The sequence below is a fragment of the Acanthochromis polyacanthus genome, chromosome 11, assembly GCF_021347895.1.
Source record: "Acanthochromis polyacanthus isolate Apoly-LR-REF ecotype Palm Island chromosome 11, KAUST_Apoly_ChrSc, whole genome shotgun sequence".
NCBI classification, from domain to species: Eukaryota; Metazoa; Chordata; class Actinopteri; family Pomacentridae; genus Acanthochromis; species Acanthochromis polyacanthus.
In genome coordinates this window covers 11,739,555-11,763,824 of record NC_067123.1, presented here as the reverse complement: position 1 = coordinate 11,763,824, position 24,270 = coordinate 11,739,555, and the positions used below count along the sequence as shown (strand labels likewise).

Sequence of the window (24,270 nt, the reverse complement as noted above, 5' to 3'; positions counted from 1 at the left end):
CTCCTGATCATCCAGACCTGATTCCTGTTACTCAGCTGAATCTCCCATCGGAAAACCCTGTGAAAAACTCTCCTGAATTTTCTGTTCATCTCTGAGATTCATCATCATTTATTTGGTGTTATTCATTATTTTAGAGCTGAGTCTTTGTCTGCAGATTGATGGCAACAGATTTGTTTAGTTAATGTGGATTTTGTTTACTTAAGCCAACATAGAGGATAATCCTAAAGCAACTGAGGAGTGGGATCATTTACACCAAGATGTCTGAGACTGGGTGGACACATGCTGGTTCCATGAATAAAGTATCAATCAATAGATTTGTTGGGTTTTACATGCAGGGGTAAATGAACTGTTATATAATTTAGCAGTTAAAATAAAGTGATGCATACAGTATATAGATGCAATATTACAGAGATGATTCAGTTTGTTGGCCATTTAATTCTTGTTGATATTGAGATTTCTTTCTCTCTCAAAAAAAACTGAATTTATTTAAAATCCTGCTTTGTGAGATCTGATGGAACCACTTTTTTTTGGAGAATTTTTGATCATAAAGGGTTCTGATGCTGATCTTTCTCATCAGTTTATTTAACAGGATGAGCTGAGATAATTGTGGGTGTAAAACTTTCTATACATTATGATCCAGCTTTTCTCTTTTCCTCTTTCAGGTTGGCTCCTGTTGACTCTTTGTGAAAGCAGAACATGAGATTAAAATGAGACATGAACAGGTGGTGAGAAGCTGTCATGGAATGAGTCATTTAATGTCCAACAGAAGAAATGAAATGTTCAACCAGCTTCATGATGTGTGTTCAGTGAAGTGTGAGTCTCAGTTCAGTTTCTGTTCAGTCTGAGTGAGGGAGGTTTTTGTACGACGGTTTTTCACTGTGAGAACGAATACTGACTGTTGATGATGAATTGGCCCTTACAATAATAAACTGCAGCATCTTCAGCCTGAACTCCACTGATGGTCAAAGTGAAGTCTGTGTTTAATCCGCTGCCTGAAAATCGATATGGAATCCCAGATGCTCTAGAACTACCATAGTAAATGAGCAGTTTCGGAGGTTCTCCATCTCTCTGTTGGTACCAGGATTGGTCTATTCCAATTTAAATTTAAAATTTAAAATGCATTGTATGTCTCTTTTCTAAATGTTTATATAATCTAAAATAAAGTTGTTATTGGTTTAACCTGGTTTGTTGACTCTTTTGAGTGAATTTACACAGTACAGGTAAAAATGACCTGCAACATAATCAATGTAATTTTTATTCAACATAATACGAGGGTTAAGGATGGGTTAAGTGGATAAACAGAAAATAGACATACAAGTGTGTATATGTGTGTGTGTGTGTGTGTGTGCATATGCGTGTGTGAGTGTGTTCAGTGAAGTGTAATTCTCGGTTCAGTCTGACTGAGGGAGGTTTTTGTACGACGGTTTTTCACTGTGTGAATGAATACTGACTGTTTATCTTGAATTCTCCCAAACAGTAATAAACTGCAGCATCTTCAGCCTGAACTCCACTGATGGTCAAAGTGAAGTCTGTGTTTGATCCACTGGCTGAAAAACGATCTGGAATCCCTGAAACTTTGCGATTACCATAGCTGCTAAGCCGTTTAGGAGGTTCTCCATCTTTCTGTTGGAACCAGAATTGGTCTTCTCCATCATCTACCCTGTGACTGGTCTGACATCTGATGGTGACAGAGCCTCCCAGAGCAGAACTCACTGATCCAGGTTGAGTCACTGTGGCCTGACCTCTGGACTCTGAGGATACAGAGACACAAATAGAAAGCAGAGTCATGGTTTTGTGGGCTTCATTTAAGAGGGATGGATGTTGATAGAGGACTTTGATTCTCTGGACTTTACCTGTGAAGCAGCAGCAGAGGAGAGTCCAGATGAAGATGAAAGTCATGTTTTTGATGAGGAGGATTTCTGTGTCTTCTGTTGTCATGGAGGACAGCTGTCAGTCATCCAGTGTTCAAGTGTCAGGACTATAAAGTCTCCCAGAGCACTGGAGCATGGTGCTGCTGATGCAAAGTGTCTCTCTATGGAAATGCTCTGACTGACTCCAACAGGAACTTGGATCAATCTGATGATACAGGTTATCAATGGATCAATAACTTTATCAGAGTTTTGATCAGGAAAGCTTCAGTGATCATTTGTATACGTCTATGGATTTAGTTTTCTGAAAAAAGTTTCTATTTATTCTCCTTCAACTGTGATGAAATACATCTACTTTGGGACACATTTTATTTAAATTACCAATTTTTCAACAAATCTTTCATATTAAGAATAAACATTTCTTCTTCTACAGTTTTTAGGTTTATTTTTCTGCACTGCAGAATCTTCACAGAAATGTGTTCATGCTTCATGTCTCTATGTCTATTCAATTTATTCACATATAAGAATTTTAGTTCACAATACAGCTGGAAAATTTAATTGTTATTTTTATATTTGTAAATTTTTCTGACACTTTTGTTCTTCAGAATAACTGTGAATGTTGTGTTGAGTTTGTTTGTTTCAGAGTCAGAGAGCCGTGTCTCTCTACAGTCAGAGGTTTTTGTACGGCGGCTCAATCACTTTGTATCACTGTGGTGGACTTTTGGTGGAGGAACCAGACTGGAAGTTAACTGTAAGTACATTTCACTTGTTAAACATTCAAAATTCTATATTTATGAAACTCTATTTTATCACCATTGATATTTTCAAAACATTTTAGCTGGAAAAAGTCATTTTTTACCATTTCAGTGATTTTGAATTGATGTCATTTGGTGTTCAGACTAAAATCTTCTTCACTTCAACATTTTTTTCTCAGTGGAAATTAAGTTTGAAAAGTTTTAAGATTTTAAAAATTTCTCTCTGAAGTAAAGTTTTTATACTTCAGTCTATTTACCTGAGAAAATATTTCTCATCACTTTATTTGATCTCTATGAATGACTTGAATTTGTCAGATCTGTTGCGTCACAAATGAAAATGTCTTCAAACTTCAGAATTATATCTAATTTCTGAGTGTGATTTATTTGATATGTTTTGAAATTTGAGTCAACGTTTAACGTTTATTGACAGAACAACAGAAACTCATATCATCATGAGTTTTTTTGTTTGTTTTAGATCAGAATGTTTTACATGCTAAAAAACAATAAACATCTGACTTTTTTTAGATTAATTCATATGTTTTTAATTGTAAAAGAAAGGAATTATTTTTTTGAAGACTGAAAATGAAAACTTTAGAGTAAAAAAACTCCACTTTAACATTTTTATCTTTAGTACTGAAACCTGTCTGTTGTCGTGGTTCATCAGTGATGCCTGTCTGTTGCCATGGTTACTGATCTCAGAGGGAAGTGAAACTCTGAAGAGCAGTTTGATCCAAACTCCCAGTTTGTCTAAAATGTGTTCTCTCTCTGCAGTGGGTGATGTCCGTCCCTCCCTGACGGTGCTGCCCCCCTCCACAGAGGAGCTGCAGCAGGGGAAGGCCACGCTCATGTGTCTGGCCAACAAGGGCTTCCCCTCAGACTGGAGTCTGTCCTGGAAGGTGGACGGCGGCATCATCAGTAGCAGCTGGGAGGAGAGCAGGAGCGCCGGGGTGCTGCAGGAGGACGGCCTCTACAGCTGGAGCAGCACCCTGAGGCTCCCTGCAGACCAGTGGGGGAAGGTGGGCTCTGTGAGCTGTGAGGCCACCCAGGGCTCCCAGACTCCACTCTCAGAGACACTGAGGAGAGACCAGTGTTCCCAGTCCTGACCTCACCCACTGGGAACATCACACTGGTTCTGTTCTGATACTGTTCTCTGTTTTTCTTTCTCTCTTTGGCTCTTTCATTTCTAATGACTCCAACTTACCATTATTATTCACCTTCAGTGATGCTGATGTTCATGCTTCAAAACAATAAAGATTTATCTCAAATTATCAAATTTATCGTTGATTTTGTCATGAATCTTTGAAATGAATTTTAAGAAATATCAGATTTTCTCATCACAGTCAACAATTATAATTCTAAACTTTATGGATAAATCCGGTATTATTACTGTGAACCAGCTTTTTAAATTTCTCTTGACACTGTTTCTGTAGAGCAGAAATATAGTAGTACAGGTAGAAACAGGAAAGGAGGACATTGCATCATGTCATTTTAAGATATTGCTTACATGCAAAGCATTTTTATTTTATTTTATTTATTTATTTATTTTATTCCGATCATCTTGATCGGACGATGCCAAAATATGTTAAATATCCAGTTGATAATTTTTGCAGGGAATTTTCTCATTTATTTCAAATATCAGTTTTCATGTGTGTCTTTTCAACTTGGATACTGTGATCGTTGTTTTTTTCTCATCAGAGCAATACAATTTTCGCAATATATCAAGTTTGCAAACAATAATGAACGAGAAAAGTATTTGGATTCATGTCATGTGATGATAGATAGATAGATAGATAGATAGATAGATAGATAGATAGATAGATAGATAGATAGATAGATAGATAGATAGATAGATAGATAGATAGATAGATAGATAGATAGATAGATAGATAGATAGATAGATAGATAGATAGATAGATAGATAGATAGATCGATAGATAGATAGATCGATAGATCGATCAGGTCTCTTAGTGTTGTAGCTTCAGTGCAGCTGTTGATTCAGATCAGTTCCTCTTAAGCTGACGGAGGTTTTTGTACGACATTGTATCACTGTGTGAACAAGTTGGCACCTTGCTGACAGTAATAAACTCCTGAATCTTCAGCTTGAACTCCACTGATGGTCAAAGTATAGACAGGATCTGATCCACTTCCACTGAAACGATCAGAAATTCCAGACTGACGAGTTGAAGCTTTATAAATCAGGAGTTTAGGAGTTTCGCCCGGTTTCTGAAGGTACCAGCTCAGGTAGTTACTAATACTTGTACTGCTTCTACATGTGATGGAGACAGTTTGTCCTGGAACAACAGACTGAGATCCAGGAGACTGAGTCATAATGACTTGTGATGATGAACCTGAAAACATGAAAAAGAGGAGAATTGTTACTGAGACAAATCCAGCTTGGAGAAAGATGATCAGCATCCAAACACAAGAGGATCATTGGTTGAACATGGACAACAGGTGGAAGAAGGTCAGTGCTGCTTGTTTCAGTGTTTCTCCATCACAGCACAACATGATTGTGGTGAAGCTGCTGCATCCTGAAGCAAAGTTTTCAGCAGAGAGTCTCACCCTGAACAAGGAGCCCCAGGGTGGCCAGCAGTAGAGTCAGGGACATCATCATTGTGCTGCGGGCGTGTCAGAGTCTGTGAAAGGTCTGGACAGACTCTGATCAACACTGGCCTCTTAACGTGTGGAGCTCAGAGGCAGGACACATATGCAAACACTCAGAGTCAGTCATCTGCAGCTGTCCTCAACACATCACCAGGTTTCCTCCTCACTGATGGATAAATCACTGACAAAGAGTCACAAACTAAAATCACTAATAATATGTTCTGTTGGTTTATAATGTTGATGTTTTAGGTGAATCAATATTTAATAATATGAAGCTGATACATCAGTTTTATTCTGTAAATATTGTGAATTTGTGCACATTGTGGGGTTTTTATTTCCACCTTTTGGTCTCATGCTGGTTTTAGCTGATCAAAACCCACTGTCTGTGTATGTCAAAAAGCATATTAAAAGTTTTGTATGTCAAATAGTCTGACTAAGTGTTACAAGTGATTCCACAGTACTTTACTCAATCACTATCAGAGCTCAGTATTATTAACAATGTTTACATTTCTCAATCTGTGTATATCTAAAGAGATATGACATTTTATGCAGACTGTAACCAGCATTTTTCTCAATCTTTTTCTGTATTTGAAAAGTTATATTTTTACCTCTCGTGAAATTCCTCTTCTCACTTCTCATTTGAACTCAAATACAAACAATGTGGAAGCACAAATGACCGAGCAGGTAGAGTTTAGAGGGAAAACTAAAATTCTTGAAGGTAACAGTTAAAAACTGCCTTGATTTGTTATGATCCCTGTCCCTGACCCTGTTCTTCTGTCCTTCTCTCGTTCTCCCTCCTTTTTCCTGTCTTACATCTGTCTCTCCCTATTCTCATTCTCTCTGGTCTCTCTCTCCTATTTCTCTCCCTCACTCATCCCATGTCATCTGTCTCTCCTTGTCTTGTCCCTCTGGCTACCTCTGTCTGTGTCTCTCTGCTTCCTGAATCTTCCACCTGCCTGCAGTCTGATTTCAGCAATGTGAATCAGCTGCCATAATTTTCACATTGCTAATTTTTTGAAGCATGTACACTGAATTCATTGTTCAAGCTTTAAATTTCTCAAACTAAAGCACAGTCCTTGCCAGGTATCACAGTGCAATGAATGTTAAACAAGGTGAGAGGTTTTACAGTTTAAGAACACACACGTGAATGAAAATGTTGGTACCCCTCAGTTAAAGAAAGGAAAAACCCACAATGGTCACAGAAATAATAATAGAATCTGGCAAAAGTAATGAATACAAATTCTATGAAAATTAATCAATGGAAATCAGAAATTGCTTTTGAACTGAGGTTCAACACAATTATTTTCAAAATGAAACAGGCCTGGACAAAAATGATGGTACCCTTAACTTACTATTTTGTTGCACAACCTTTTGAGACAATCACTGAAATCAAACAATTTCTGTCACTGTCAATGAGACTTCTGTATCTCTTAGCAGGTATTTTGGTCCACTCCTTGTGAGCAGGCTGCTCCAGTTGTCTCAGGTTTGAAGGGTGCCTTCTCTGGCCTGCATGTTTCAGCTCTTTTCACAGATGTTCAACAGGATTTAGATCAAGGCCCATAGAAGGCCACTTCAGAATATTCCTATGTTTTCCTCTTAGCTATTCGTGGGTGGTTTTAGCTGTGTGTTTTGGCTCATTATCCTGTTGCAAGACCCATGACCTGTGACTGAGACCAAGCTTTCTGACACTGGGCAGCACATTTCCCCTCTAGAATACCTTGATAGTCATGACATTTCACTGTACCCTGCACAATTCCAGACACCCTGTGTCAGATGCAACAAAGCAGCCCCAGAACATAACACAGCCTCCTCCATGTTTCACAGTAGGAACAGTGTTCTTTCCTTGATATGCTTCATTTTTGCATCTGTGAACATAGAGCTGATGTGCCTTGACAAAAAGTTCAAGTTTTGTCTGATCTGTCCATAGGACATTCTCCCAGAAGCTTTGTGGTTTGTCAACATGCAGTTTGGCAAATTCCAGTCTGGTTTCTTTATGATTTGTTTTAAATGATGGTCGTCTCCCATGATGTCTTCTTTGGCTCAAACAGCGAAGGATGGTGTGATTTGACACTGATGTACCTTGATCTTGGAGTTCACCTTTAATGTCTTCAGAGGTTGTTCTGGTCTCTTTTGTTGCCATTCATATTATCCGTCAGTTCCATCTGTCATCAATTTTTCCTCCTGCGGCCACGTCCAGGGAGGTTGGCTACAGTCCCATGGGTCTTAATAAATTTCTGAACAATATGTGCAACTGTAGTCACAGAAACATCAAGCTGCTTGTAAATGGTCTTATAGCCTTTACCTTTAATATGTTTGTGTATAATTTTCTTTCTAATTTCCAGAGACAGCTCTCTCCTTCACTTCCTCTGGTCCATGTTTAGTGTGGTACACACCAAACTGCACAGTGACTACTTGGAACCCTATAAATAGGGCGACAGATTGATTATAACTTTGTAGACACCTGAGATGCTAATTAGAGGACCCACCTTGGTGGAACATGTCCCTGTGATCACATTATTTTCAGTCGTTTCTAGGCGTACCATCATTTTTGTCCAGGCCTCTCATGAGTTTTTTTTTTTTTAATAATTCTGTTAAACCATGGTTCAAAAGCAATGTCTGATTTTCATTGGTTAATTTTCATGGAATTTTTATTTATTATTACTTTGTCAGATTCAAATTATTTCTGTGACCATTATGGGTTTTTCTTTCATTAACTGAGGCGTACCAAGAATTTTGTCCACATGTATATTTACCCTACATTCAAAAATTCAACATAACTTGTGCAGTTTCTGTCATGAACACAGCCTGAGACTGTGGTCAGGGGCAGTGCTCTCTCCTCTGGCTCTATTCTCTCCTCTCACTTTCTCTCTCTTACTCTCAGGTGTGTGTTGGTGTAGAAGGCTGCAGCAGGTGTTCTGAGTTGGTGATTGTGTGCAGGTGGAAGCCGTGCAATCAAGCTGCTCCCGCTCTGCTTGTAATCAGATGCCACAATGAACATGTTGACTTCTGCCTGTTTCTGCTTTCTGGATCCTCTGCCTGGTTACCTACCTCCTTTCCATCTTGGAGCCTCTGGAGGAAATGCCTGCTGCCAGCCAGACCTCACCACCTGAGATGCCATAAACTACCCAGGTGTCTTACAACGTCATGGAAAGCTCGGACTCCTCATAGCCATTCCTCTACCCCAGCTGTACCATCGCTGGATTGTACAGCTGTGAGAAGCTTCACTTACCTGGACTGACCGAGCCTGGCTTCCCCTCTCCTCGTCCTGAACTCCTCCATGACAGTCAGCTAAGTCTCTGTTCCCAAGTAATATCAGACTGTTATCAATGTTAGTATTTACAGTTGTTTGTTAGTTGTATCCTGTAATATTCTCAGGTATAATATAGTAGTTTGTAAATAGTTTTTTGGGATTAGTGGAGTTTTGGATTACTTCTAGTATTGAGTCTGTTTTTTTTTTTTTTTTTTTTGCATTATTTTTGATTTCTGCTTTGGTGTTACTAAACATGGGTTTCATAGTTTTCTAAGTTCTTTAATCATTCTGTCAGCCCTCTAGAGGGCTATCTCTGTTTCTTAGGTCCTGGTTGGCTATACTTCTGGTTCTGTCCCAGGTTTCTTGTTCTGTATGGTCCTGTGTGGTATTTAGTACATTAAAGCATTCTAAAACATTATTAGTGTCTTGTAATCTCTTCCCTGCATCTGAGCCATTGCACTCATCTTAAGTTTCACTGAAATACATCATACCACCTCTGTGAAGAAAAAAAGTGCTTTCATGGCAACTGATGAAACTATTAAGTTATATATAATGATTAAATCTGTGGTCAAATACGGGTTAGATCAGAGGTGTCAAATGTACGGCCTGTGAAACAGGGCAAACGGATTTAATCTGGCCCGAGGGATGATTATGTAAAGTCCAAAAATGAGCTGCAATTTTTCAATAAACTGCTGTTCTAATTGTGTCCACTAGATGGCGATAGCAATTGGATTAGGCAAGTAAACTGTTTGTACCAGGGCAGAGCAAGTCGGTCAAGCAAGCGCAGCCAATCTGGATGAGCTACTGTGTTTTGCCCACGATATTTATTATGGCTTCTGCTTTTAGCATTATATGCTTTAAACCTACATTGCCCCAATATGTCGCTATCAAAAAAGAGAAGTGGATGCAGAGTGTTCCAAGAAAAAATGGTCATTCTCCCTTTTTTTTTTTTTTTTTTTTTTCCACGGAAATGAATGGGAAAGCAGTATGTTTGGTGTGTTCACAGCACGTTGCAGTGCTGAAAGAATATAAAGAGAAGCTGGATTAACTGTTGTCAGGTCTGAGGAAACAGCAGTCCGTTTTTACTCACAGCCAAGACATCAGTGACACTGCGGTGAAAGCGAGCTACCTCATTGCTAAGGAAATTACAGTGGCTTCAAAACCATTTAGTGAGGGTGAATTCATTAAAACGTGCATGCTGAAGGCAGCGGAGGTCGTGTACCCTGAAAAGTGACAGGCCTTTGCAAATATCAGCCTGACAAGAAACCTCATCGCAGACCGGATTTCCAATCTCTCAGTGGGTTTGGACAGCCAGTTAAAGAACAAAGTAAAGACTTTTATTGCCTTTTCAGTTGCAATTGATGAAAGCATGGACATGACAGATTTTGCACAACTGGCCATTTTCATCCGTGGGGTTGATGACACATTGACTGTCACTGAAGAGTTTGTGGAAATGGTGCCAATGTCCGATACGACAGCCGCTGATATTTTCTCTGCACTCGTCGGTGCCCTGGACAGGATCGGAGTGGACTGGTTGCACGCTGTCAGCCTGGCTACGGATGGCGCTCCCTCAATGATTGGTAAAAAAAGCGGGTGTTGTGACAAAGTTCAGAGAGAGAGTGCGCTCTGCAGACACAGGATGCAATTTTTTTGGAAACTTTTCACTGTATTTTGCACCAAGAGGCTCTGTGTTGCAAGTCATTAAACATGGATAACTTCATGAAGGTGGTCATCCAAACAGTGAATTTCATCCGATCCAGAAGCCTGAATCACCGTCAGTTTGACAGCCTTCTCAGAGAGAAAGACCACATCTATGGCTTGCCATACCACACTGAGGTAAGGTGGTTAAGCTGCGGTGCTGTGCTGAGGCGTTTCTCTGACTTACGAGAAGAAATCGAGCAGTTTATGGAAGAAAAAGGCAAGCCGGTGTGAGAATTTCATTCCGGAGAATGAATGCAGGACCTTGCATTCATGGTGGATGTTACTGAATACCTTGAACAAACAGCTGCAAGGGCGCAACAAAGTTGTCACACAGTATTATGACAGCATACGCGCTTTCAAGTTGAAGCTGTCACTGTGGGAGACGCAACTCGCCGGTGGTGATGCAGCTCACTTCCCCTGTCTGAAACGTGTGCGCGACCCAACGTGTCGCAGACATGAAGCGGTTCAAAGATAAAATCGCGGGACTGTTAGGGGAGTTTGAGCAACGTCTTCAGATTTTTTGTGAACTGGAGAAAGACTTCAAAGTTTTTTGCTCGCCATTCACCGTGAATCCCTCTGATCTGCCTGTCAACATCCAACTTGAAATAACTGACTTGCAGTGTGATTCAGATTTCAAGGGCAAATTTGCCACAGCTAGCTTGGTCACATTTTATCAGAACCTCTTGCCAGGTTACCCCAACTTGACAGCCCTCGCTGCAAAGCTGTTGTCCATGTTTGGAACCACATATATTTGTGAACAGGTCTTCTCTGTAATGAGCATTAATAAAACCAAGCTGCGCTCAAGGCTCATGCACAGCCACTTGAATCACATCCCGAAGTTGGTTGTCACTCAGAATGTGATGCCTGATATTGATGCACTGGTGAAAGCTAAAAGATGCCAGGTATCAGGAATCAAATAAACAATGCAACCACACTTAAAGTGCTGAATGAGACACCTTCATATAGTTCTGTGGTCTGTGATACTGTTATGGTTCTGTGAATCACTGAGGCATTGTGTGTTTGTGTGTTCTTTGTCCTCAGAATTTTCAAAAAAAACTTGAAGTGTTTTATGATTAATGGTGATGTTGTTTGTCCTATTTTGGACAGTATTAAAACAAAGAAAACAATTTGAAGTTGTTATTTTTAAGTTATATACCATGATTTTACCAGTCCGGCCCATTTGGGAATAGATTTTCCTCTATGTGGCCCCTGAGCTAAAATGAGTTTGACACCCCTGGGTTAGATGATCATTTATCAAACACTGGAAATGTGTGAACTTTGACAGTTATTGAATGTACAGTAGTCTGTTTGCTTTAACTATTAACACTTCATACATTTCATTGTCCAAATATTTGTGTTGTTGACATGGTGAGCACTTACTCTTTTCAGCTTCACTGACACCTACAAACCCACCATGACTCCATAACACATTACATCATCGCATACTGAGATATCCACAAGTACTACCAGGTCCTCATCAACAACTATGTCCCCATAAAACACTCTGTCTCCATGAAATGTTTTGTCCCCTTGCAACATCATGTCCTCATTAAACCGCATGTCCCCCCCCAAAAAAAACCAATGTCCTCGCATCCCACCACAATTGAGATTCACATTGACACATGGATTATCAGGACTCCTTGGACGTTCAGTGTGACTCATCTGATATCCTACACGTTAAGATGTGTTTAAGGGGAGAAAATTGTGTAATTTATCATCACATGCTATATTCAGCAGTCAGAGTGATATTGCAATGCTATGACAAGGAGCATCTGTTGAGATGTTGATACTCTTCCTGATGACAGCAGGCAGATTAGGAAAATATTTTAATCAGCACTGATGGTACAGAAAATGTGTGGGAATTTGATGTTAAATATATGTAATTTATGTATATTCATTTAAGTTTTAAGCTCTGCATTCTCATTTACTGACTCACCATCAGTGTTGAGTGTAACATCTTTGAGGCAGAATGAGGTTTTGTGTTTGGGAAGTGCTTGGGATGGACTTAGACAATAGATTTTTAATGATGAAGATCGGGATAAGAGGCTGAGAGAATTATGTCAGTGGTGATCCAACCATAATAATAATAATGGCCTCTGTCGGTCAGGGCTGACTATGGGTATAGCATCCTAGTTGTGTACTTGGCTGAAGCATCGGCGACCATGGCTGTGGAGAACTCCAATTTTGAAGTGCTTGGTCACGGCTCCTCTCCATTGTGACCGATCAGCTGCGAGATTTTCCCAGGTCTCTGTGTCAATACCCACAGCCTTCATGTCACGCTTCACAACAAAGACAGAAATACAACTGTGTGTTTGTGTTCAGTCAAGTGTGAATCTCATTTCAGTTTCTGTTCAGTTTGACTGAAGGAGGTTTTTGTACAACGGTTTTTCACTGTGAGAACGACCACTGACTGTTGATGTAGAATTCTCCCATACAATAATAAACTGCAGCATCTTCAGCCTGAACTCCACTGATGGTCAAAGTGAAGTCTGTGTTTGATCCGCTGCCTGAAAATCGATCTGGAATCCCAGATGCTCTAGAACTACGATAGTAAATGAGCAGTTTAGGAGGTTCTCCATCTCTCTGTTGGTACCAGGATTGGTCTGTCCCATCATCTACCCTGTGACTGGTCTGACATCTGATGGTGACAGAGCCTCCCAGAGCAGAACTCACTGATCCAGGCTGAGTCACTGTGGCCTGACCTCTGGACTCTGAGGATACAGAGACACAAACAGAAAGCAGAGTCATGGTTTTGTGGGCTTCATTTTGAGATGGATTAATGTTGACAGAGGAGTTTGATTCTCTGGACTTTACCTGTGAAGCAGCAGCAGAGGAGAGTCCAGATGAAGATGAAAGTCATGTTTTTGATGAGGAGGATTTCTGTGTCTTCTGTTGTCATGGAGGACAGCTGTCAGTCATCCCGTGTTCAAGTGTCAGGACTATAAAGTCTCCCAGAGCACTGGAGCATGGTGCTGCTGATGCAAAGTGTCTCTCTATGGAAATGCTCTGACTGACTCCAACAGGAACTTGGATCAATCTGAGGATGTAGGCTATCAATGGATTAATTTATTTTATCAGAATATTGATCAGAAATATGTGTCCAGACTGTTTTCTGGATTTTTTGTGGCATGAAACTTATTTCTAAAAGAAATGTTTGACTTTTGCGTCCAGATAGCTCAGCATTGATTTGGCACAATAAAAACAAAAAATCAAGACAAATGAATATATTTCAAAATTTCTGTCACTCTGATGAAGTTTGTTTTCATGTGAAGCAGCTGTTTGTCTCACTGAGACTGTTTGTGTTGAGTTTGTTTGTTTCAGAGTCAGAGAGCCGTGTCTCTCTACAGTCAGAGGTTTTTGTACGGTGGCTCAATCAGTTTGTATCACTGTGGTGGACTTTTGGTGGAGGAACCAGACTGGAATTTGGACGTAAGTTCCATTTTTGATGTATTTCTTAAAGATCTAGCACTGTTCCAGTGTTCTTAATATGTCCATTAATTATACTGAGGAGTATAAAAAGCTTTTCCTGTAAATTCTTTAACAAACATTTTGTCATGAGGACACGATGTTGACTTTACCAATCGAAATTAAAAAAACACAAAATGGTTTAAAAATAATAGAATGGTACAGAAGACAAATCATTTTCTAGTGTAAATAATTGAATCTTTAGCGCTTGTAGGTTTAGTTCAGTGTGACAAAGTCAGAGAGTCGTGTCTCTCTACAGTCAGAGGTTTTTGTACGGCGGTTCAATCAGTTTGTATCACTGTGGTACACGTTCGGTGGAGGAACCAGACTGGAATTTGGACGTAAGTTCCATTTTTGATTTATTTAAAAAAAAAATCTATTCCTGTTTCAGTATCCTTAGCTTGTCCATTAATTCTACTGAAGAGTATAAACATCTTTTTCTTTAAATTCTTTTACAAATATTTTGCCAATAGGACACTACGTTGGAAATTCAAAAAAATGATACAATGGATTTAAAATAATATAATGTTACAGAAGATAAATCATTCTCTGGTGGTAATGGTTCAGTCTTTAGTGCTTGTAGGTTTAGTTCAGTGTGACAAAATCAGAGAGTCGTGTCTCTCGACAGTCAGAGGTTTTTGTACCGCGACTCAATCAGTTTGTATCACTGTGGTACACGTTCGGTGGAGGAACCAGACTGGATGTTGGACGTAAGTACTGTGTTTGATGCTAAATACAAGATGTACTGAAATGATCTTTTTTAATGGTTTGAATGAGATACAAATTTCTTTACAATATTTCTGTTTTAATTTCTCCTCATGAAGGTTAACTCTGATCAGCTTTGGTATTATTTCTGTCTGGCACAAATTTCAAAATTATAATGTTGTGAAGTTAAAATTGTCAAATACATCACAGAATTTTTTTTTTCCAAATTTCCATTAAATTAACTGTTGTTTGGATGAATTAATTTACATGAAAAAAGAATCATCAAATGACACGGCACCCACTGTAATGAAAAATTACAATACAAAAATGGATGAAATCTCTGATGTCTGTGTTTTGTCAGATATTGTTTCAAATTCAGTTTAAAACAGTTAAATAATGATAGAAAACCATGTACAGAACATTTTATGGTGGTGAGTTGATGTTCTCATCTTATTTCCACAAAATGATTTCAAGTAATGTTTCGGTCAGACTGTTGATGATTTAAAGAAAAACTTGTGAATGTTTCCACATCTGCTGCTTTTATTTCCAGAGTATCTGACATATTTGAACATGTTGATGATTCTCTGTGTGCTGATGTGCATGAGAGGTTTGTTAAAGGGAAGTGAAACAATGTGTGAGTGAGTGACTGGTGGAGCAGAAAAAGCATCTGACAGAAACTCCTTGAAGGACTAAACCAAGTCTCTCACAGTGAAGGTGTCCAAGTGGCTGCTGTTTGATTGACAGCTGTGTGCTCCCTGTCCTCTAAGCTGATTGGTGTCTCCTAGGTGATGTCCGTCCCTCCCTGACGGTGCTGCCCCCCTCCACAGAGGAGCTGCAGCAGGGGAAGGCCACGCTCATGTGTCTGGCCAACAAGGGCTTCCCCTCAGACTGGAGTCTGTCCTGGAAGGTGGACGGCAGCAGCAGCCTCAGCAGCTGGGAGGAGAGCAGGAGCCCCGGGGTGCTGCAGGAGGACGGCCTCTACAGCTGGAGCAGCACCCTGAGGCTCCCTGCAGACCAGTGGGGGAAGGTGGGCTCTGTGAGCTGTGAGGCCACCCAGGGCTCCCAGACTCCACTCTCAGAGACACTGAGGAGAGACCAGTGTTCCCAGTCCTGACCTCACCCACTGGGAACATCACACTGGTTCTGTTCTGATACTGTTCTCTGTTTTTCTTTCTCTCTTTGGCTCTTTCATTTCTAATGACTCCAACTTACCATTATTATGATTCACCTTCAGTGATGCTGATACTGTTCATGCTTCAAAACAATAAAGATTTGTCTCTGATTATCAACTTTTTCATGGGTCTTTAGTTTTTTATTCATTTATTCATTTATTTTATTTTCTTATTCCATACCCGTCATACAATGACAATAAAGGCTTTCTATTCTATTCTATTCTGTTCTGTTCTATTCTATTCTATTCTATTCTATTCTATTCTATTCATCTCAGGAGGGGAAATTCTGATTTTCGCATATCCCCCTCAATCGGGAGCATCAGAGCGAAGGTTCAGCCATGGGACGGTGCCCCTGGAGCAGGAAGGGTCATGAATCTATCGTGAATCTTAAGAAATCTTAAGAAATATGAGTCAGATTTTCTCATCACAGCACACAATTGTAATTCTAAACTCTCGGAATAAATCAGGTATTACAGCTTTTCTCAGTTGCTTTGGTGCATTTCTCGAATCATCATCGATATTTGCAACACAGCAAGTGCATTTCTCAATACAGTTCATACAAATAGCGAAACATCTCTCAGAAGTAAATATCTGTGTCAGTGAACATGTCATTGCCATCAGAATGACAAGTCCTGGTTCCATTGTGTGTGGATAAGACAGTCAAATTGCTTAGTGATGTTATTAGAACAGTGTACTCTGGAGGGATGTTCTGATGTAAACTATGGCTAAAGTTTTGATGACAATTATTTATGCTTTTACTGTTGTAATTTGTCAACAGACCATGACATTGTGAGACAGAAAGGAAAACAGCGCTGCATAGTACAAGGAAAAAAACAGCAGTAGAAATGTGAACATAGGACATTCTCCTTAGGGAAAACTGTGCATGCAGTGCTGTAGGAATTACAGTGCAGTCTTCCTGCACCTCCTGATGTTCCTGTCTGTTGGACCACAAATTCTGATCTGCATTATGAATATCTTCTCTTGCGTCTTTGAGCAATTTCAGAAAGATCCTAACCTTTCACACATTTCCCTTCATAGAGAAATTCAAGATTCACCTGGGAACAGTTCACCATTTCAGGACAGATTTAGAATAAAAGTCCAATGGAAATGTATAGAAACATCTTTGACATATTATGACAACTTGCTCAACCAGTTTGCATGTAAAGACTTATGCAATGACCTAATACCTGAATGTTGTGTGGGATGAGACTATTCAACAGAGATCCATTACAATACATTTTGATCAACATGACATCAGCAGTTGATAATGTAGGAAACAGCAGAGGATTGAACATAATCATTTGCATGGATGTACCAAAGCATTTGCAACTTGTTCAAAGAAATGAGAAACTGCTTTTTTGATGCGCACAAGTGACACAATGATGTGAAGATTGAACAAGTAGTTTTGAGAATTTCAATTCTGATCTGAGAAATGTACCAAAGCGACTGAGAAAAACTGTATTATTCTGCACCAGCCTTTTAAATTTCACTTGATAATGTTTCTGCAGAGCAGAAATATCCTAATACAGGTGGAAATAAGAAAAGATGACTTTTTATCATGTCATTTTAAGATATTGTTTACATGAAAAGCATTCTGATTTAATTTTGGTCATCTTTATTTTAAACATCTTGTTGATAATTGTTGCACGGGATTTTCTTCTTCATTTAAAATATAACTTATCATGAGTTCTCTCTTTTCAACTTGGACACTGTGATTATGTTTTTGTTTTTTTCTCATCAAGGCTGTTTGCAAAAAAAAAAAAAACTAGAAAACTATTTGGATTCATGTCATGTGATAGACAGACAGACAGATAGATAGACAGATAGATAGACAGATAGATAGATAGATAGATAGATAGATAGATAGATAGATAGATAGATAGATAGATAGATAGATAGATAGATAGATAGATAGATAGATAGATAGATAGATAGATCGATCGATCAGGTCTCTTAGTGGTTTAACTTCAGTGCAGCTGTTGATTTAGATCAGTTCCTCTTCAGCTGAGGGAGGTTTTTGTACGACGTTGTATCACTGTGTGAACGGTGTGCTGGAACTCTGTTGACAGTAATAAACTCCTGAATCTTCAGCCTGAACTCCACTGATGGTCAAAGTGTAGACAGGATCTGATCCACGTCCACTAAAACGATCCGGAACTCCAGACTGACGAGTTGAAGCTTGATAAATCAGGAGTTTAGGAGCTCCTCCCGGTTTCTGAAGGTACCAGTGCAGCCAGATACTAATACTTGTACTGCTTCTACATGTGATGGAGACAGTTTGTCCTGGAACAACAGACTGAGATCCAGGAGACTGAGTCAGGATGATTTCTGATGATGAACCTGAAAACATGAAAAAGAGGAGAAGAGTTACTGAGACAACTCCAGGTTGGAGAAAGATGATCAGCATCCAAACACAAGAGGATCATTGGTTGAACATGGACAACAGATGGAAGAAGGTCAGTGCTGCTTGTTTCAGTGTTTCTCCTTCACAGCACAACATGATTGTGGTGAAGCTGCTGCATCCTGAAGCAAAGTTTTCAGCAGAGAGTCTCACCCTGAACAAGGAGCCCCAGGGTGGCCAGCAGTAGAGTCAGGGACATCATCATTGTGCTGCGGGCGTGTCAGAGTCTGTGAAAGGTCTGGACAGACTCTGATCAACACTGGCCTCTTAACGTGTGGAGCTCAGAGGCAGGACACATATGCAAACACATTACAGAGCTGATCGTCAGTGGATCAATCACATCATCAGTTTATTGATCACAAATGAGTCCTGGCAGTTTTTACAGATTTATTCTCTATGAAAACCATTTTTTCTAAAGAAATTTTTGCTTGATAAATTCCTACATCAAGAACACTTACATTGATTTTGACATAATAAAAGCAAAATAATGAAGCCAAATGAATCTGTTTTTAAATTCCTGTCATTGTGTTAAAGTTTGTTTTCATGTGAAGCAGCTGTTTGACTCACTGAGACTGTTTGTGTTGAGTTTGTTTCTTTCAGAGTCAGAGAGCCGTGTCTCTCTACAGTCAGAGGTTTTTGTACGGCGGCTCAATCACTTTGTATCACTGTGGTGGACTTTTGGTGGAGGAACCAGACTGGAATTTGGACGTAAGTTTAAACTGTATTTGATACTAAATACAATAATTTAAAATGTGATTAAATGACCTTTTCTGATGGTTTGAGTGAGAAAAAAAAATTCCTTACAATATTTCTGTTTTAATTTCTCCTCATGAAGGTTAACTCTGATCAGATTTGCTCTCATTTCTCTCTGACACAATATTCAAACTTAAATTGTAGTTAAATTAAATTAATCTATTTTGTAAATTTTGTCACAGAATAATTTTTCCAAATTTCCATTGAAGGAACTGTTATTTCGATGATTTGTTTTATATGAGAAACACTTTCTTCAACAAATATGACACAGACTGTAAAGAAACATTAGAATATAAAAATGTAGAAAATCTCTGATGTCTGTGTTTTTTCCGATATTGTTTCAAATTTAGTTTAAAATCATGTGAACAGTTAAAAAAATGATAGAAAACCATGTGCAGAACTTTTTTTGGTGGTGAGTTGATGTTCTTGTCTTATTATCATAAGATGATTTAAAGTAATATTTAGTTCAGACGTTTTACAGTTTAAAGTAAAACTTATGAATGTTTTCACATCTGCTGGTTTTATTTCCACTAAATATTTCAAAGCAGTGTTTGCTTCATACTGTTGATGATTTAAAGAAAAACTTGTGAATGTTTCCACATGTGCTGCTTTTATTTCCAGAGTATCTGACATATTTGAAAGTGTTGATGATTCTCTGTGTGCTGATGTGCATGAGAGGTTTGTTAAAGGGAAGTGAAACAATGTGTGAGTGAGTGACTGGTGGAGCAGAAAAAGCATCTGACAGAAATTCCTTGAAGGACTAAACCAAGTCTCTCACAGTGAAGGTGTCCAAGTGGCTGCTGTTTGATTGACAGCTGTGTGCTCCCTGTCCTCTAAGCTGATTGGTGTCTCCTAGGTGATGTCCGTCCCTCCCTGACGGTGCTGCCCCCCTCCACAGAGGAGCTGCAGCAGGGGAAGGCCACGCTCATGTGTCTGGCCAACAAGGGCTTCCCCTCAGACTGGAGTCTGTCCTGGAAGGTGGACGGCAGCAGCAGCAGCAGCAGCAGCAGCTGGGAGGAGAGCAGGAGCCCCGGGGTGCTGCAGGAGGACGGCCTCTACAGCTGGAGCAGCACCCTGAGGCTCCCTGCAGACCAGTGGGGGAAGGTGGGCTCTGTGAGCTGTGAGGCCACCCAGGGCTCCCAGACTCCACTCTCAGAGACACTGAGGAGAGACCAGTGTTCCCAGTCCTGACCTCACCCACTGGGAACATCACACTGGTTCCACTCTGCTGTTCTCTGTATTTCTCTTTCTGTCGTTGTCTCACTTTTCTATTGCGACTTTATCTTATCATTAATATTGTTCACCTTCAGTGATACTTTTGCTTTTTATGCTTGAAAACAACATACTTTGTCTCTCAGGTTGCAGACTTTATTGTGGATTTTGTCATGAATCTTTATCACGTGGAAACATCACACTGGTTCTGTTCTGATACTGTTGTCTGGTTGCTCTCTCTTCAACTTTCTGTCTTTCTAAAATCATCCTTATTCTGATGGTTAAAGCATTTTAAAATAATAAAAAATGTATGAAGAAAACAAGTCAATGTTTTTGGTATTCTTTTATTTGGTATGAAAATCTTATAGCATCAAATTATTTTGATTAATTGACACAAACCAACAAACCAAAAAAATTAACAATCAATTATTAAAGTTATACTGTTTTGAACAAGTCTTGAAGCACGTTGTTGTCTCAAAAATCTGAATTATTCTTAGGTTTAAAAGAAAAAGCAGGATGTCATCTGCATGCAGTGATTTGCTTTTTGTCTTTCCAATCTCATTCATGCTGTGATTGCTGCAAGTTAGAAAACATTTTAAAACAACAAAAATGCATCAAATAAACACATCTGTTGACTTTTTGTTGTTGTTGTAGTTATAGACACATCATTTAGATAAATAAAACAACCCAAAGTTTAAAAAAAAAATTATCATGAATTTTTACTGTTAAAGATTTTGAATGTTAAAAATGTATTTCATATGTCAGTGTTTAATATACAGTGGGTACGGAAAGTATTCAGACTACTTGAAATTTTTCACTTTCTGTGTCATTGCAGCCATTTGCCAAAATCAAAAAAGTTCATTTTATTTCTCATTAATGTACACTCAGCACCCCATCTTGACAGAAAAAAAACAGAAATGTAGAATTTTTTGCAAATTTATTAAAAAAGAAAAACTGAAATATCACATGGTCAGAAGTATTCAGACCCTTTGCAGTGACATTCATATTTAACTGACATTCTGTCCATTTTCTTCTGATCCTCCTAGAGATGGTTCTGCTTCTTTATTGGAGTCCAGCTGTGTTTAATTAAACTAATTGGACTTGATTAGGAAAGGCACACACCTGTCTATATAAGACCTTACAGCTCACAGTGCATGTCAGAGCAAATGAGAATCATGAGGTCGAAGGAACTGCCCAAGGGAGCTCAGAGACAGAATTTTAATAAACAATTAAACACATTGTCATTTTTATGGTTTATGATAATGCTGAAATTTAAAAAAAAAAGATTAATGCTAACTGTTTTCAGTGTGGAACGTCAATCATATGTTGGTGCAATAAATTTTAACTGTAGTTTCATTTAAGAGACAAACTTAGCCTTTTTAAGAGGAGATTGATTTAAAACTGATCAAATAATTTTTTAAAAGTTCTGCACTTATCCGTGTGCTGAATTGTGCTATTTAAACATTTGTTGAGAATGTTTATTGAACTAAAAGATGCTCATAATGTTTAATTCTTAGAAGCATCATCGTAACTGTAAGATTTGTAACACCGTACATTTTTCTTGTGTTGTTAAGAACTGAAATAGTTTGTTATTGTATTCTCTCATTTCAGAAAATTAAGTTATTGGATTTTTGACAGCAATGATGAAATTTTACAAAATGCTTGTGCTGAATGTTTGTACTTCAATTAGCTGTTTTGTTTATCATGTATTGTCGCATTAAAATATTATTCAAGACATAAAAGTCTTAAAAAATGAGGGTTGGTGTTTGATTCTGGTTTTTGGCAAAAAAATTCTTTCATTGAATGAAATGAAAAACGTGAAAAATAATGTGAAAACTGTTACAGTTTTTTTGTATTGTAAAGGGTAAGTTAGTTTGAGTGTTTGTGCTTCAGTGCAGCTGTTGATTCAGATCAGTTCCTCTTCAGCTGAGGGAGGTTTTTGTACGACGTTGTATCACTGTGTGAACGGGTAGCTGTAACCACTTTGAGAACAATAATAAACTCCTGAATCTTCAGCCTGAACTCCACTGATGGTCAAAGTAAACTGAGTTCCACTCCCACTCCCACTGAAACGATCTGGAACTCCAGACTGACGATTTGAAGCATAATAAACAAGCAGTTTAGGAGCTTGTCCAGGTTTCTGAAGGTACCAGTGCAGGTAGCTACCAATACTTGTACTGCTTCTACATGTGATGGAGACTCTCTGTCCTGGAACAACAGACTGAGATCCAGGAGACTGAGTCAGGATGATTTCTGATGATGAACCTGAAAAGATGAAAAAGAGGAGAAGGGTGACTGAGACAAATCCAGCTTGGAGAAAGATGATCAGCATCCAAACACAAGAGGATCATTGGTTGAACATGGACAACAGATGAAGAAGGTCAGTGCTGCTTGTTTCAGTGTTTTCTCCATCACAGCACAACATGATTGTGGTTGAAGCTGCTGCATCCTGAAGCAAAGTTTCAGCAGAGAGTCTCACCCTGAACAAGGAGCCCCAGGTGGCCAGCAGTAGAGTCAGGGACATCATCATGTGCTGCGGGCGTGTCAGAGTCTGTGAAAGGTCTGGACAGACTCTGATCAACACTGGCCTCTTAACGTGTGGAGCTCAGAGGCAGGACACATATGCAAACACTCAGAGTCAGTCAGCTGCAGCTGTCCTCAACACATCGCCAGGCTTCCTCTTCACTGATGGACAAATCACTGACAAAGAGTTGCAAACTAAGATCACTATTATTATGTTTCTGTTGGTTTACAGTGTTGATGTGGCTGCATCAATATTAAATAATACGAAGTTCATACGTCAGTTTTATGGTGTAGAAATGGTCAATTTTATATTTCTACATTTTGGTATAAAGAGATTTCAATGCTTGTTCTGTAAACTGAACCTTTGAACATATTCACACAGTGTTTCTGCTGAAAAGCTCAAACAGCAAGAAGAATGACAACGGATCAGATCAGAGGTGAACTTTGATATTTAGCTCATTGTTTTCAACCTCATGTCAAGAAAGGCATTAAAACTATAAACTGTATGTTGAATACATGGACTTCATCTGAAATGTTTAAATTTAACATCTTTTACATGAGTCATATAAAGATGTTCTTTTTTTAGATCCCAACTTGTGCTTTCAGAGCAAATGTTAAGTCCCATCAGATTCAAACTGTATTATTAATGTGTGTTCAATCTATACATCCATCCATTCTCTATACACCGCTTTATCCTCACGAGGGTCGCGGGGGGTGCTGGAGCCTATCTCAGCTGACACCCTGGACACGTCGCCAGTCTGTCGCAGGGCTACATATACAGACAGACAATCACACTCACATTCACACCTACGGGCAATTTTAGAGTAATCAATTAACCTCAGCATATTTTTGGAATGTGGGAGGAAGCCGGAGTGACCGGAGAAAACCCATGCATGCACAGGGAGAACATGCAAACTCCATGCAGAAAGATCCCAGGCCCAGGCTGGGGATCTTTCTTGCTGCAAGGTGAAAGTGCTAACCACTATTCCACTGTGCAGCTCCTGGTTCACTCTATACATATTATAATAATATACACATTTCTTTTATTCTGACTGATTTGATGTTGAACAAAGATTTTGGTTTGAAGTTTGTTCAGGTAGAAACTGGTTTGAGAATTTTAACAGCAATTGTCAGTTTTTCATTTTTCTTCAAACAACATCTATTGGACATCTTAAATTCTTTTGTGTAGCACATTGTTCGTAAAATGTTGTTTGAATATCTTTATATATCGAGCTAAATTCCATAATTGCAGAAGTAACATTTCTGTCTGAGCTCAGTTCTGGCTGAACAAAAACTTTACACACTCTGGTTCTCATTCAGACAGCAGATACTGAAGTCATACACTGAAGTCTCCCAGAGCACTGGAGCATGGTGCTGCTGATGCAAAGTGTCTCTCTATGGAAATGCTCTGATTGACACAGACTCAATGATGTAATTGATGCCAAAGTGTATCTACTAAAACTGACTTGAAATGAGTGGAGACTGATGTGATCACTTAATTTGCATTTTATTTTTGTAATTAAAAGCATTATTTTATATCAATCTGCTTAACTTTGACATGAAAAAGTCTTTATTTCTCAATTCTTGTCCAAAAACCCAAATTGTATTCATCAAGTTTCAATGTTCAAAAGCAATGAAAAGGGAAATTTTCCAGTTGGTTTATAGTCATCGTATCTGCATTTGTAAAAGATTGGAGGGTATTAACCTGATCCAGTCCAGGTATTAACACTTGTGAGTAGCAATGTGAGCATCCGATTGATATTGACTTAAAAAATCAAGGTTGAAAATGTGTGGTTTGTCCTGCTTTAATTTCAAACATGCGTCTTTTTGTTTCCATTAAAATCTTCCTTCTCTCATGATT

General features: G+C 38.9%; 1 protein-coding gene and 3 gene segments (V, D, J or C); 3 read left to right on the top strand and 1 right to left on the bottom strand.

The window, feature by feature from the left end:
* The window catches only part of LOC127536233 (immunoglobulin kappa light chain-like), a 30,726-nt gene extending 28,603 nt beyond the window's left edge, over window positions 1-2,123 (bottom strand). The window contains exons 1-3 of the mRNA XM_051956065.1: window positions 1,854-2,123; window positions 1,634-1,751; window positions 891-1,087 (exon numbers count right to left, since the gene is read on the bottom strand). Of these exons, the coding sequence (XP_051812025.1) occupies window positions 891-1,087; window positions 1,634-1,751; window positions 1,854-1,938 (400 nt within the window). The 5' untranslated portion in view covers window positions 1,939-2,123. The remainder of the gene's footprint in view (window positions 1-890; window positions 1,088-1,633; window positions 1,752-1,853) is intronic.
* Window positions 2,006-3,877, top strand: LOC127536091 (Ig kappa-b4 chain C region-like). The segment is given in 3 exon segments: window positions 2,006-2,024; window positions 2,512-2,619; window positions 3,395-3,877. Coding segments are annotated over 3 exon segments (459 nt in total).
* Window positions 3,878-14,284: 10,407 nt separating this feature from the next.
* LOC127536242 (Ig kappa-b4 chain C region-like) lies at window positions 14,285-15,637 on the top strand. The segment is given in 2 exon segments: window positions 14,285-14,353; window positions 15,134-15,637. A coding segment is annotated over 1 exon segment (258 nt).
* Window positions 15,638-17,917: 2,280 nt separating this feature from the next.
* Window positions 17,918-24,270, top strand: part of LOC127536235 (Ig kappa-b4 chain C region-like) — an 11,946-nt gene continuing 5,593 nt past the window's right edge. Inside the window, 1 exon segment of the C gene segment in view lies at window positions 17,918-17,976. Within this exon segment, the coding sequence occupies window positions 17,967-17,976 (10 nt within the window).